Genomic DNA, 15,483 nt, shown 5'->3' with positions numbered 1-15,483 from the left:
ACTACCTGCCCCCAGAGCACCAGCACCACTCACAGTCATTACCTGCCCCCAGTGTACCAGCACCACTCACTACCTGCCCCCAGTGTACAAGCACCACTCACTACCTGCCCCCAGAGTACCAGCACCACTCACTACCTGCCCCCAGTGTACCAGCACCACTCACTACCTGCCCCCAGTTTGGCTCGCTACATTCCGACACACCACACGCCCCTCCGTGCTCACAGCGGCGCCGCCCCCTCCCTCGCACATGCGCTCTAGGCAGCGGAGTCGTGCTCCCGCATGCGCGCTCTCGCGGTGGGCCGGCCTGTGGAACAGGAAGGGAGAAAGTCGCAGGGTACACATTAAAGAGCCCATATGCGGCTCGCGAGGCTGGCAGTGAGTACCGTGGGTTTCTCCTGCTGCTGGCACAGGATGCCCACTGACACCTCGCCCAGGACTCTCTCTCCCCCTGGCACTGCCTGACTGCGTGTAACCCCACACAGAGCAGCATAGAACACTTTCATCCCCCGGGTTCGAGAGGTGGAACACCGATTGTCAGGAATTCTATTTATTCCCCCTGGATTACAGGCATGCTGGCTGCGTTCCTGAGCTGAACTCCATGCAGGGACTGGAACACAATCTCTGACTTCTTCCTGCAAACATGCTCCTGTTTGGAGGGTAACCCTGCCTGTCACCACATCTTCCCTTTTATTATCGTCTAACCATAACAACAGCCTACACAGTAAGTATCCTGCAAGAGCCATGCACTGACCCTGTGAATCCCATTCTACATAAGTACTCATAGTATTTTTAGCTCTCTAGCTTTTGTTGTGAAGTTAGGCTTTCACGCTGCTCAGCCCCTACTCCCCATGTGCCTGGCTGAGCATTATGAGAGCCTTAGTCCATATACATAGCTGGCATGGTGATTGGGAGTCATCCAGTTCAACTCACTTCAAGACTATAAACAAGACCTTTACCCCAGACTTACGCAAGCCACAATGCTGGACCTCCAGACAGGATTAGAAAGAGATCAATCATTAGCCCACCTAGGCTCAACTGACCATAAAAGCCATAGCAGCGGGGGGTACCTGTTTACATGGAGACACCATTCTGTATCCATAAATTAAAAAGTCCGAAACTCATTGTGTATAAGTTGTGAAAACAGACCTCCTATTGTTACTCAGAATAAGTCTGTACCAGAGGACATCCTTTCTTTTATAATTCACAATATGCCTTCTCTTTCACTGGAGTGTATTCCTCCCAAGTCTCCTGCTTCTCTCCACCTTTTCTTTGTTTATGTCATCATTTATTTATGTCTGAGAAGTATGTGACTAATGAGAAACATTTGTTCCTCTCCAATGACAGTCTTCAGTCATAATCTTGGTTTGGCTGAACTTTTAACTCCAACAGCTCAGAAAAGGTTTATAGATTAGTGCTAATTATTTTTAATGTTTGTGGTGGGAAAAGTGGTTTTTTTTTTTTTTTTAATTGTTTTTAGAAAATAGGTGATGGGCTTAATTGATTAGCATTTAACACAGGCATACAATTCTGCTGGAATACTAAATGATATAACTGTATGGGTATCTAAGTATTTCAGTGTCATATATTAAACTTGTGAATGAATGTAGTAATAATGCTGCAATATATTCTCACACATTGGAATATGAAATTACCTAATTCTGTTTCTTGATGTGTAGCAATAGCATTTTAATATGTTAAAGCCTATAGCTTTGTATATTGTCTTGGGGTTAATTTGTTCTACAGTAGTGTCAGGGTTATATAAAAAATACAGACTACACGTATCTTTTAGATGATCAAAATGTGCCACAATGTTATTTGGCAGGACTCAAGTAAATATAGAAAATGGTTCTGGATAAATGGCAGTGTTTACATACCTTGGCATCCCAGATGTTTCTGAACTATATTACTAAACATCATGGATAGTGTAATCATCTACGGTGCCAGCGTTAGCTGGCATTGAGAAATAAAGCAAGTATACTTTTTTTCTGTTGCATATTCTTGCTGTGCAGTTATTGCAATGAGATGTTTTTTTTACTTTGGTGCAATAATATGAATATGGGACAAATGTGTTTTGAAGAGCTAACAATCTACTGCTAACTTTGCAAAGTTAAGACTGTGTATACACAGTGCTTCAGAATATAAGATTTGCCGACTACTTACACTTTTTATTTTTTATTAGAGAATTGTACAACACTGTAGACTATGTTGGTGCTATATGAATAATGCATGAAAGCATCAGCCTAAACTGAATGTGAATACAGCATTCCATTGCTTTACTATAATTACATGGGCAGGTGTGTATTCAGAACTAGAGATTTCTTCATTTAGCTGTAGAAATAGATATAATCTTTTGTCCAGGACTGTTTACAACCCCCAGCATATTGGAACCTTCTTTTAATCACAGAAATGTCCAAACACGTACAGTGCTTCTGACATCTATAATTTGAATACCACACACTATCCCATGTTTTCTATACATTTTGTCTACTTACTAATACAAGAAAAATTCTGTTACTTTGTTAGTCCTGATGGTGTCCCTTTGTGTCCTAGTGAATCCTAACTGTTTGGGCATGGAGAGAAATAGTCTTTCACCTCAGTTCACATGCTAAATGCCAGATACAAAATTGACAGACTTTTAATTAGAGGGAAGGCAAAATCTGGCTGCTATTATTCGCATTTGACCTAGGTTGTGTAAAAACCCATGAAAATGTCTAAATCCCCAAAGTGTGTGTTTTGTGGTGGTTGTGTTTTTTTTTCTTTTCTAATTCAGTTTTTACTATGACTAGTTTTTAGGTGGGATAGTGTTTCCTCATTTCCTGTCATACTGTCATGTCTCTCACATTTTTCACGCACCCGCTATTGTGGCTTTCTCTTTAATACAGACATATTTTTCAAAAACTGCAATTTAAAAAGTGATGTCTTTTTACTTGGTGTTTTTGCAGTCTAGCCCACTCACAAACACTGTCTGTTCTGGTTAATCTATGTGAAAGCCAATTCCTCGAGGTACGTTATGCCAGTTGTTTAGATAAAATATATATTTGTTCTGTAAGAGCTGAAAGATGCAGTCCCACTGAAATGTGAAAGTTTTCTGTTTTGTTTTTTCTAACTATTTTCCAGTTTTCTTTGGACCCTCACTCTATATAAACCGTCTTACATCAGGCAGTAATTTGCAGTGCTGATCTACGTAGTGCCAGTTGCCTATTTGTATTAACATATTTTAATTTCTGACAAACGTTCTATATGGTGGATTTAAATAAAATGGAATCCTTGCAAAAATATTTATGGGTTTAAATAGTTCTAATCATGTATAACTTTAATACAGCTACCAACAATTTTTGTTCCAGTATAATAGCTGGAAGAAAGATCACCAATTAGATGATATTGGAACAGTGGTTTATAAAGTTTATTGATGAGGGAAAGTTTATAAGGTGGTGCAGTCTCCTTGGTAACCAATAGAATGACTAAAGAACTTTGCCCAAGAAGTGATCTTTATTTATAAGGTCCCATAATCTTTATGGTGTTCACTTAGAACTATAAGTGCATTCATTTTGTTGAGCTCTCGCTATCACCTGCATTTTCTATACTGTATGACACATTCTTTGTTTTCTACAAACCGTTGGTGTGTGTATCCCGTTTATCTCGTTTTTTGATTATTATTTTTTTGCTAGTTTTCCACATTTCTAGAGTTTTTAAGATTGAATCGTAATGATAAGACGTCAAGTCCTTCATGAGAGCAAGTTTATTGATCTGAACAGGTGTACACATCTCCGTTGTAAGGACATAGATTACATAGGCACTAAATTACACAGCATGGCTTTTTGCAACATAACATAATCTTTAGTTAAGAACCAACGTATAGCGATGTACAATCTTTAATATGGTTAATATTGATTTCATGGAATTTGAACAGCTGGCATATGTGCAATTCACCTCCTCACTAGTCTCGAAACACCATGAAGTGGTTGTGTTTAAATGGTTTGCTGTTTGGAGATTGAGGTTTTAAGTTGGGCAATAAAAGCAACACACCCATATTGAACTTGCAGTGTCAGCCCATTTTGGCTCGCGTGTATAAATTTACATGTGGCTATAATGTTCTTTGGATTTTGGCAATGACAGAGCAACAGTGGTGTATACAAGGTATAGTTAGACTCTCTTTCATTATTTCCAGTTGTATAAACAAAATTGAGGGAGCCAGGGTAATCCTAGCCAGTACTAATGGTTTTACTAACCGTGGCAATTGAGATGTGAAGTTTTAGTTAAAACATAAAATTGACAATTAAGTAATCTGTCAGTCAGCCTTTGTTTGAGTTGAGAATGAACATATTCATTGTATTTCTATTTTTTTGTTGTTGTTGTTACTATAAATGCATAGTACACAACAGTTGTGATGAGTGATAATTGTACGCCTTGTGGCATGTTATAATACTGATATATGTAAGCCGGATTAGGAGCATATTAAATATATTTTCTGCTTACATTTAAATATACGTAATATGAAGAAATAAACAGAGCAAAATACGTTGCTATTATATATAAAAAGGCTGGTACTATCTCTTTAGGAAAACCTATTGGGTAACAGTACTGAGGGCAACACGTAACTGCAATCTGTTTTTCAAAGGATGATTTTGATAATTCTCTGCTATAGTTTTGGATATGATTGCTCTTGTAAACGACGTAATCATTACTGCAGTGTTTATGATCTCATACACTTGTTTGGTACTTATCTTGGATCCGATAAGACATTTGCAATGCTATTTTTGTAATGGGACTCAGGAAATGTTTTGTTCAGGCAAGGTGCAGTTTGTCTGAATCGGACATGAGATTGAACGAACAGTGCCTTGATGTGAATTATATGGGTTATTCTCCAAAGTTTTGGGAATTAAAAGTGAATTAAAAATTTAAGGCCAAAATAATGTAGCTATGATTCCAGTTTGGCTACTTTGGCCTTAAATTTGACATTCTCTTTAGATTCCTGCCAATTCTCACTTTAATTAATAACCTTGTATGAATGGATAGGAATGGTCCTCAATATGATCTGTGACTTGAAGGTAAAGATATGTTACGGTAGTTCTATAGACTCTTATCTACTTTCTTAATGGTTGCCCTGAACAGACTGGGGGTGGGGAGGATGGTTGTAGATAGAAATGGTTTTAACCACAAAGATTCCACAAAGCTTATTTGAGATATTGTTTTAGAGCATATGAGATGTGCAAATTATTCTGGGTTCATTCACTGAACCTATGATGTCACGAGTTTCCAAATTGTATTTTACTTCTAAGTTATTTGGAAATTGCTGTTGTGACAAATTCAAAACATGTTTACTAAATCAAATTGTAGTTTAGTTATTTATTTCTGATAATGGACTTTATAGATCTGTTAATTTACTGTACATGAGTTTAAACCTCCAATTCCTTATGACTTTTTGGTAAAGTTCCATAATGCCTTCTAGAAAAAAAAAAAAAAACATATTCTCTGCAGTCCTGCAAGTTTAATTTTAGGTTTTGACTTTAAATGGCAGTTTCAATTAACGTCTGACACCTTTTTAGCATTTGCATCAACATGTGAGATTGCAAGTGCTTGGCGTGCCTGTATGTCTGCGATCACCCTCATGTGGGTCCTTTTACAAAGCTAGCAACTCTTACATAAAGAATATTATTCAATTTTTGTTCCTCATTAAATAAAGATATTGTGAACTGAAGCATATGCTGCTTGGTTTCCTGAGACTTGCTTTTCTTTTGCTACATTGGTAGCCTTGTTTTTGTATGCTGAGAACATTGCCTTTTCTTCTTTTCATAGTATTCCACCTAAACACACTTTATCCCCCCCCCACCCCCATTTACTCTAAAGTAATTATTACCAATGCAATGATCTGGGATGTTTTATTTTAGGGTGTGTGTGTGTCTGCGTTCACCCTATTGATATTTTGTCGCCATGTGATTCCATTTAACCTGAGATCCATTACATATACAGGTAACTGTAAAAGTTACAAAGTTTTAGGGATGTGCACAGACATTTCAAATGTTCTTGCTAATTGTGTTGTTCTCTCTATTGATCATTCCAGAGAATTTTAGAAACTTTAATTAGTTTAAAATTCCAAAATGACTTTACTACAAAAATTGATCAAGATTATTTTGATAACTGGTGGTTGCCTGAAAACAGACACATCACTTTGTGTTAGAATGACCATATATGTGAAGTTTCATGTTGTAGTACAGTAGACATTAGCATACATTTTCTCATGAAATATGAGCATATCAGGCACTCTTTCATAATATCGGAACATGAGCGCAGATTAAACATTATGGTATTGGCAAGTAAATGATTTGTGTCGCTTAAACAGAAAATAACGTAAGAGTTAAATAAAAAGAATATAATTAACACAGCTAAACAAGCAAACATCGTCTCATATGCTTAATTCTCTTACAGCCGAATTACGATTCTTGTAAATATTACGTAACATAAAACTGTGATGTTGGTTTAGGTAGTTGATTAGCTAACACCGGATCTAATAACAAGGAAGCTAACTGTGCTGTTTAAGTAAACTATAACAAATACTATGTAATAAAGAAAAAGATAAAAGATACGGCCGCTCACTGCGTTTTACAGTCTTTTTTTTTTTTAATTTTTTGTTTTTACACTTAAAAATAACATGCCAATGTCTGGAATATCCATATTTATTGCAGTTCTAGAAATTGGCATCCTGTAGCATGTAAGTACCTGCATCAGGCAGACACACTGACTCTCCTTAGTGTGGGAGAGGACCAGCCCCCCTTCCCCACTGCTTACTGTGACCTCATGCCACGTGTCTGAGAGTCAGAGAACTTAACGATCTGAGAGCAATTCCCTGTGGTCATAAGGGCACAGACAAGCTTATTCAGGGAGTGGTGTAGGTCAGCTTTATGGGGTCAGGAGGAAGGCTTGTCTGACATCACTCAGCAGTGCAGCACTAATTAACGTGGGCCACTGTAGTCTTACTTGTGCCTTAGGCGATGAGTCTTTCCTAATTTTTGTTCGAATTGATCATTGATAACAAAGATGGAGTTAATTGTTCTCAATCTAGTTGCACAAATAAGGTGTCTGTGCTGTAATCTTGCTAAATGAGACATTTGAAAGTGTCTTTTGAGGTTATGTGGGAACTCTCGGGATTATAACTCATTGGGGGAGATGTATGAAATTGTTGCAGACCGATTTGCACCCTTTTCTTTTGGTTTCAAAGTAAAGACAGGCTGCTGGCTCAGTGTGAGGCATGAATGCACAATCACTTTTTACTCCTGTCTGTTTCTGTGCAACAGACATCCACAACACTGGGGATGAGGAGGAATAAAATCATAGAAAAATCTATCACATCATTTCTATATCTCCAGGGACCTTCAAATCTCTCGGAGTGTTTTTAATGAAGAAACCCTTATAGTATATTACCCTGTCACATGACATTCTCAACAAACACAGCCCCAAAACAAATTCAAGCAATCGGTCATGAAAAGAGATTTATTGCCACGTCCGTCAAATACTATCCAAACAAGTGATGGAGGGAAGGGAGGAAAAGGGTTAAAAACAAATGATTCGTTTGGGAATCGGAGAAGTGAGCAACTAACTCTGGCAAGTAAGAAAAGACCTGGTCATCAGCATATCATAACATATTGAATGTTTGTCAGTGAAGGGATAACGAAGGCAGTGGGCCATTCGGCATAATAGCCCATGGGGGAGATTCATAAAAGTGTTTATTTTCTTTAATCTGTTCGTATTTACTTAATTGTTCTATTTTCCCCTCCTAACTACCATTTTTCAAAGAAATATTTGTTCCAAGAAAGACCACCAAGTTACAAATGGTAAAAAGAGATAAGTAAAAAAAAAAAAAAATATATATATATATATATATATATATATATATATATATATATATATATATATATATATATTTTTTTTTTTTTACTTATATTTATTTTTTATTTTTCCTAGCGGACTGATTTTAATTTAAATAAAATGAATAAATCCATTGTTGGGAAAAAATGTTGTACATTCAAAATGTACAGAATGCTAAGAATCGACAAACCACCCCACTATTTAGCCTAACTTGGATACGTGCTAATTTTGCCTGTATAAACCTGTACTCCATGTTAAAATTACGCTACTATAATGCAAAGCTCTGCCTTTCATAATATCTTAAAATGTGCTGTCAACTCGGAGCCACATATGTAACCTTATGTACTATCCATACACTTATGCATGCTGTTGTGGCATTTAATGTTCTGTTATTCTTTGCACACTCAAAATAATTACAAAAAGAATCGACAAACCCCAACACAGACCAACAGAATTAGTGTGAAGACTTATGATTGTGATCTCTTGAGTTACTCCCACTTACTCCTTTTCCATGTATGTATTTTACTTTTTATGTAAATATTTAAATGAAGAATGTTGCACCTCTGTAATGCCAACTGCAACTTTCATTAGATTTTATAAGAAACTGGAGGGCCAACAGAACCTTTTTACTGACCTCTTTACTGACACGTTTGAGATATGAGGATTTATTCACTAAACTTGGAAGTGAATTGAAAAACAAATGGCTAAATTTAGGTTAAAATGTGCATTTTTAGTGACTTTATGAGTCATCAGGATGTTTTCCCTATTTTCCTCAAGTGAAGAAGGGGGGAAAAAGACCACTTCAGCTAAATATTTTGAACTTACAAGCTTGCAATGTCAGAGAGGGGATTTTTTTTTAAAGGGGAAATTCTAAATATTTTTCTTTGTTTTGTGCTTAACATACCGGTATACAGTTTAATTGTATCTTGGTGGGCAAGAGCTATAGGCCATGATTTTATAACTGTAAGAAGGCAGGATTCTCTATTATTTATTTATTTATTTATTATTGCTATTTATAAAGCGCCAACAGATTCCGCAGCGCTGTACAATTAGTGGAGAAACGTACAATATACACAGACAAATACAAGAGGTAAGAGAGCCCTGCCCGTAAGCTGATATCTAGCCATTGGAGCTCTTTTATATAAAGTGCTTGGCTAGATGGCCCGTGAGCTTACAATCTAAAGGAAACCATGGGGATTTGAGACAAGAGGTAGCAGGGGAAGTTTGGAGGTGATGGCTGAACGAGTTAACAGAGAAGCAGCTATTGGTAAGATGTTAGGGGAATGAAGAGGTAATTGGGTGAGAATCTCAAACAGCTGGAGGAGCATGCTATATATTAAGGGGGACCCTGGGTGGGTGGGAGGAGGGGAGACAAAATGCAGTCTTTCACTGAGTTGAGTGAGGCCTGAATAACAGAGAATAGGATTGAACAGTTATATGGAGGTATTTACAACTGGGGGAGGAGAAAAGAGGGGGGGGGGAGGGGTAGAGTATCCATGTGTTCTATACTATTGAAAAGTTTAGCAACCAAATTCTATCACCCAAAATATTAATAACTGTGTCTACATGAAATATTGGTCAGCAACATTAAATGACTATAGTACATACTGCATGCACAGAATATTACAAACTACAGGTAAAATGGTTACAAATCTATAGTAATACATGAGAATGTTAGCAATCCAGGAATACAGGATGTGGAGTATCTTCCAGCTTCAGTCAGTACCTGAGAGTGGTAGGTGTTTCACTGCAGGATGGAAAATGCAGTCTTTCACTGAGTTGAGTGAGGCCTGAGAGTGGTAGGTGTTTCACTGCAGGATGGAAAATGCAGTCTTTCACTGAGTTGAGTGAGGCCTGAGAGTGGTAGGTGTTTCACTGCAGGATGGAAAATGCAGTCTTTCACTGAGTTGAGTGAGGCCTGAATGCCTCTATTCTTGTCCCTTTTTACTGTGCATAGCTGATAAATTACATTTTTTTTTTTAATCTCTATCAAGTTCTAACTGCTGAGCCATACCATGGAGAGTCTATTACAAGCTTAAGATGAGAAGTGGCACATTTATTTATTTATTTATTATTGCCATTTATATAGCGCCAACAGATTCCGTAGCGCTTTACAATATTATGAGAGGGGGATTTAACTATAAATAGGACAGTTACAAATAAACTTACAGGAACAATAGGTTGAAGAGGACCCTGCTCAAACGAGCTTACATTCTATAGGAGGTGGGGTGTAAAACACATTAGGACAGGAATTTACAATCAAATAAGGTGGGCTGCCCTTTCGGAGAGGGCAAGAGACAGGTATGTGAGGTAAGGGTTAGTCTTGGAGGCCATAAGCTTTCCTAAAGAGATGGGTTTTAAGGCACATGTGGAGTTCAATTTATTTCCACACGAAACAAGTGTGTAAAGTCCTCTGAGTTTTGATAATTTCCTTTTGTTTTTGTTCCACTAATAAATTAAGCCAGCAAATTGTCCAGCTAAATCAGGATTATTCTGCTGTCAGTAGAGTGACTGAGTACCTCACCTGAGTTCATGTTACATTTTAATGTTGAAGTCTTGATATTCTGGGCCTGCTGCTGCTTAACCCCTTAAGGACACATGACATGTGTGACATGTCATGATTCCCTTTTATTCCAGAAGTTTGGTCCTTAAGGGGTTTTAAAGGAACACTGTAGTGGTAGACATACAAACCTGTATTCCTCACACTATTGTGCTGGAGTAAATATTTAGGTACTCGGACCCCCTCTCTTTTGGAGTAAAAAGGTTTTTAAACTTCTCATTGGGAGGCTATTTTGAATGCGCAGCAAAATGCAGTACTGTGCCCTACCCATTACATTTTCCCTCTTTTATTTCTCTACCATACTTGTAGAATTGTTGGAACACAGAGATCACGGCACCTTTATTTGTGGTTCTATGTAACTGGAGGCGACAGTGTACCCCAAGGTAGATCCTGGCTGATTAGGGCTATATTTCCAAGGTTCTGCAAAAGGGATACTTTTAAGCACCAAAGCAACTTTAGCTTAATGAAGCAGTTTTAATTTATAGATTATACCCTTGTGCTGCCACAGCTCAATTATCTGCCTGCTTATGACTTATACAGCCTCTCCATACACTTCCTGAAAATATGTTTTTAGCTTCCCTTATTGCATAGTGTTTTAATTATAGAATTGCCTTAGTGGGTTTTAACATGAGGACATGCAACGTCATTTCACAGAGTCAAACTTTCTTTTAAACTGTAATGTTTTTTACATTGTAGGGCTAAGGGGGGACAGGGACCCTGCACACAGACCACGTTAATGAGTTGAGGTGGTCTAGGTGATTATAGTGTCCCTTTAAGTAACAGAGCAGGAGAGGAAACTTTTAAAGTAAACACTGTAAAAAAAAAAAAAAAAAGGTTTTATTTTTTTTTTAATGTTGGCTGTGTGAGTCTCAGCCAGGGAAGGTGTGATTAGGGCTGAATAAATAAGTGATTCAACTCTTACATGGCAGAGGATTGAACAGTTAGAATGCAGGGGCATGATCTATACATGAATATGTCTTCATTAAGGTAAAACTATTTGTTTGGTATGTCCTTTAACAATGGCAAACCATCATGGCGAACTATAATAAAACAACGGTGAAAGCTTTATTTTGTACATCTCTGCAGTATACAAACTATACTCTTTACACTATTGGTCAATCAGCGCAATCTGGGGGGAAATGTGTCATCCGTTCGAATTACAATATTTGGCAATACAAGTAGAGTTAAACCTTGTTAAAGGCTAATATATTATGTTCTTAGCAATAGATTCCTTCATGTTGTGTTTACTGGCGAGGGACTGTGTAGACTTCCTACATACAGAGTTCAGTACAGTGAGAATTCAAGGTTAACTTAAATTTAAGACCAGAGTAGCTGAACTCTAAAAATAGCTGACTTGGAGAATATTTCCGGTTCAGCTATTTTGATGTTAAATTTAAATTTCAGTTTAATCTGCTAGATGGGCTAAGTTAGTTTGTCCTGCATTTCAGTTCCACGCAGTAGGTAGGTAAAATGTTTATGCACTGTCTCCTAAAAACTGTTTTATAGCATGCATGTAAACATTATGCAGTATGTAAAATTGCCTGCAAACATATTAATCAAAAGATGGAAGATTTTAAAGGTACTATCACCTATTTGGCCCATAAGCATCTCTTCTGTCACAGATTTAAAAATATTTTTTTTTTTTTACCGTAAGTGTGATTTGTTTTAGGGACGTGGTAGGGACAGAATATGCGTACCTAATTAATTCCACTTTCTCCTCCTCCTTATTACTATTTGCCTCCACCATAGGGGGCAAATAAAACCTGGGAGGTATAACCATGCAAACACACTATTATGATGACTGCTCTCACATTAGTACACAGACCGTTTATACTGTACTGCTCATTGTCAGCGTTTGGGAGTATGATACCTCTCCTTTTAATTCATTAGACTTGGTTAATCGTAATGGAGTAATCACCAACAGGGTGTTATGCCACAAGTAGAATTGATGTGGAACACAACTGCAGATTTGAAAGTTCCTTTTTATTTTAACAGAGCGTGATTGAAGATAGGAAAGAAATCCTACTATAAAGGACAGTTACTGTAGCTTTAAGGATTCGTGGATATTGCAGGTGATTAGTGAAAAGCAAAAACACTAGCAACTGTGACAGAGATATTGTTAACAGAGTTTTAGTAGGAGAGTATTAGTAATCAGGTTAAAGTTCATTAGCAAAGCAATTACCAGAGAATTACTAAAAGTATACTTAGAGTTTGATGGGAGTAATCTTCCAAAGGTAGTTTAGGTTGAGCCAAGATAGAGGATAAACTTCTTTCAGTCCGGGTCTTCGGGGTTGGAGAGAGCAGGAAAGTCCAATATTCAGTCCGAGATCAAAGGAGAGGAGAAGGCAGGGAATCCGTTTAAACAGTCCAAGAGGTCAGTACACCAGTATTAACGAAGTGTAGCTTTGCCGGCAATATGAATGCGGAAGTAACCTAACTCAAATCACTAAGCAATTTTGAAACTGGCGCGGTTTCTCTATCAGGCTTGAGAGAGCCGCGTCAGAGAAGGGGGCGGGGACTGCTCCGCATACCTGTAAGTGTCAGAACGGAGTTGATCGGAAAGATAAGTCCTGACACAGGGTTATTTACTAAAGTGAGAATCCAAAGTGAATTCCAAATTCAAGACGAGCAGCCAAACTGAAAGCATAGTTGACTTGAAGAGTTTATCCTACTTGACTTTTTTTTTTTTACCTTAAAGGGACACTATAGTCCATAGAACAACTACAGCGTATTGTATTTGTTCTGGTGAGTAGAATCATTTCCTTCAGGCTTTTTGCAGTAAACACTGTCTTTTCAGAGAGAGTGCAGTATTTATATTACTGCCTAGGAACACCTCCACTGACCACTCCTCAGATGGCTACTAGAGGAGCTTCCTGTGGCAGTGCTGCACAGTAAGCAGCACTGCCATTCAGTGTTTCCACCCTCTGCGTGCAGACACTGAGCTTTCCTCATAGAGATGCACTGATTCAATACATCATCTCTATGAGTGGATGCTGATTGGCCAGGGCTGTGTTTGACTCTGCCCCTAATCTCCTAGACAATCCTTGGCTCAGAACAAGACTTCTGATGATGTCAGCCAAACAGATAGATCAGGAGCAGAGCCAGCAGCTACAGACTTGGACAAAAGTAAGATTTTACTATATTTAAGGGGGGTAAGTATTCACTTTGAATTCTCACTTTAGTGCATAACCCAGCCAGCATAGAGGTGCTAATAAAGAAATGTAAGGTAAAGTAGTACAGACATACTTTGTGTTTTCATTAAAGTGTGAACTGTTGAGAATTCAAAATGTATTAAACATTTTAGGCCAAATATCAAAGCTTAACAAATCTAGTGGACACAAAAGATTTCCCGTTTGCTTATTTTGGTGTAAACTTTGCAATTTGCTTTGAATTCTCAACAATTCACACTGTAGTGAATAACCCAGTATTCTCTATGCTGACCTTTTCATTATGCTATTTCCTTTTGAAATATTGTCCCTCTTTGTGTTTGTTACCAGCCAGTGACTGCAAAATGTAGAAATTTTGTGTGAGTGAAATAAAAACTTGTACTTTATTTTATGCTTTTGTTTTTCATGCAGAGACTCTGGAACAAAACTTCACCCTGGAGTGATGCACATGATCGATTGAAGGATTGTTTTTACTTGCAAGTGGTAATTGAAGCTTTATTAAGACCTCATGATCCCCAGGACTGAGCGAACAATTTGCACAGAGGAATCCATCTGGATGTTATTCAGGATCTGATTTCATTACATTGGAAAGGAGATTCGGTACAAGTTCAGAACCTGAACGCATTCTAATGGATCTGAGGCACGGCTCGCTGTTCCTTTTCTGGACGTCGCTCATTTTACTGATCAATGAAATGACTGCGCAGAAATTGTTCACAAACACATGGGCTGTACATATATCAGGTGGTCCTGCTGTGGCTGATATGCTTGCACAGAAACATGGCTTCCTAAACCATGGACAGGTGAGTGCTTCTAAACTAATATTCCTCCACTCAGTCCTGCCTGTTCTTCCATTCATTTCAGCTGAAGTCATATAAATAGGATTGCCAAAGAGCACTTTGTGGTTTGTATTATGCATATTGTGCCACAGTTCTCCATCTTCCCATGCTGCGTTGGTAGCATGTGTTAGGGCTGTCTGCATAATGCCTGCAAATGTATTCCTCACTTTTTTTCTTTTTTTCAGCACTCTGAATCCTTGATTAGTGCCTTTGTTTTATCTTTAAATAGTGTGTGTGTGTGTGTGTGTGTGTGTGTGTGTGTGTGTGTGTGTGTGTGTATATATATAATTTTTTTATTTTTTTTATCTGAATTCTTTTTTCTTTGAACAGCTCCCTTCCTCTAGCTCTGCTTGTCTTCATTTCTCAGATACTGTCTCCATGGTGAAGGGCTGCTATACAGCTCAAAGATCTGCTCCGTATGTTGCTTCTTGTTCATGTTACACTTATGCATGCTGTTTTGGTGCGCCAGTTCGTTTTTAAATGTTCAAGGGGTTGAGTATACCGCTAGCCAACCCATTTTTCAATCAGTCATGCTCTGCATTCCCAAGCTGTATGATACGCGGGTAGATCTGCTTGCCAGCTGTTCCTTTGTGCAGAGGTTATTTGATAATATGCTCTGGGATTAAGTAATGTTATAAAGGTTCACAAGGGACACCACCACATAACCGGTCATATTGAGGCAAGGCTGCAACAAAAATGCAATATGAAAAGCAAACATAGAAATCTATATCTTAGCTTGCTTGTTTCTTTTTCACGGAGAACATTAAGGATTATTGATAATGGTCAATGGTGTCTGTAGAAAATGGATTTGCCTGTTACCTTTAAATTCTATTTTAATTATTTATATTTTTCCATTTCTTGTACATTTATTTTCCCCTCTCGACAAAATAGGAACTATTTTATGCATTCAATAAATTGCATGTTTGCAGGAAGCACAATTGTTACGTTTGCGTGACTAAAAACAGGTGTTGTCAATATTACCTTTGTTTCACTGGTAAATACCGGTCTACCTGTTGATTTTGCAAAGCATTCAAGAACAAATGGTGGCTCTGAGACT

General features: G+C 37.9%; 1 protein-coding gene across 1 annotated transcript in view; it reads left to right on the top strand.

Moving 5' to 3' along the window:
• The first annotated feature begins 316 nt into the window (after nt 1–316).
• FURIN (furin, paired basic amino acid cleaving enzyme) overlaps nt 317–15,483 on the top strand; it is a 160,513-nt gene continuing 145,346 nt past the window's right edge. Inside the window, exons 1-2 of the mRNA XM_063448934.1 lie at nt 317–721; nt 14,002–14,390. Coding sequence (XP_063305004.1) covers nt 14,220–14,390 — 171 coding nt within the window. The 5' untranslated portion in view covers nt 317–721; nt 14,002–14,219. The remainder of the gene's footprint in view (nt 722–14,001; nt 14,391–15,483) is intronic.

The sequence above is a fragment of the Pelobates fuscus genome, chromosome 3, assembly GCF_036172605.1.
Source record: "Pelobates fuscus isolate aPelFus1 chromosome 3, aPelFus1.pri, whole genome shotgun sequence".
Classification (NCBI taxonomy): Eukaryota; Metazoa; Chordata; class Amphibia; order Anura; family Pelobatidae; genus Pelobates; species Pelobates fuscus.
This window is presented reverse-complemented; position numbering and strand designations above follow the sequence as displayed.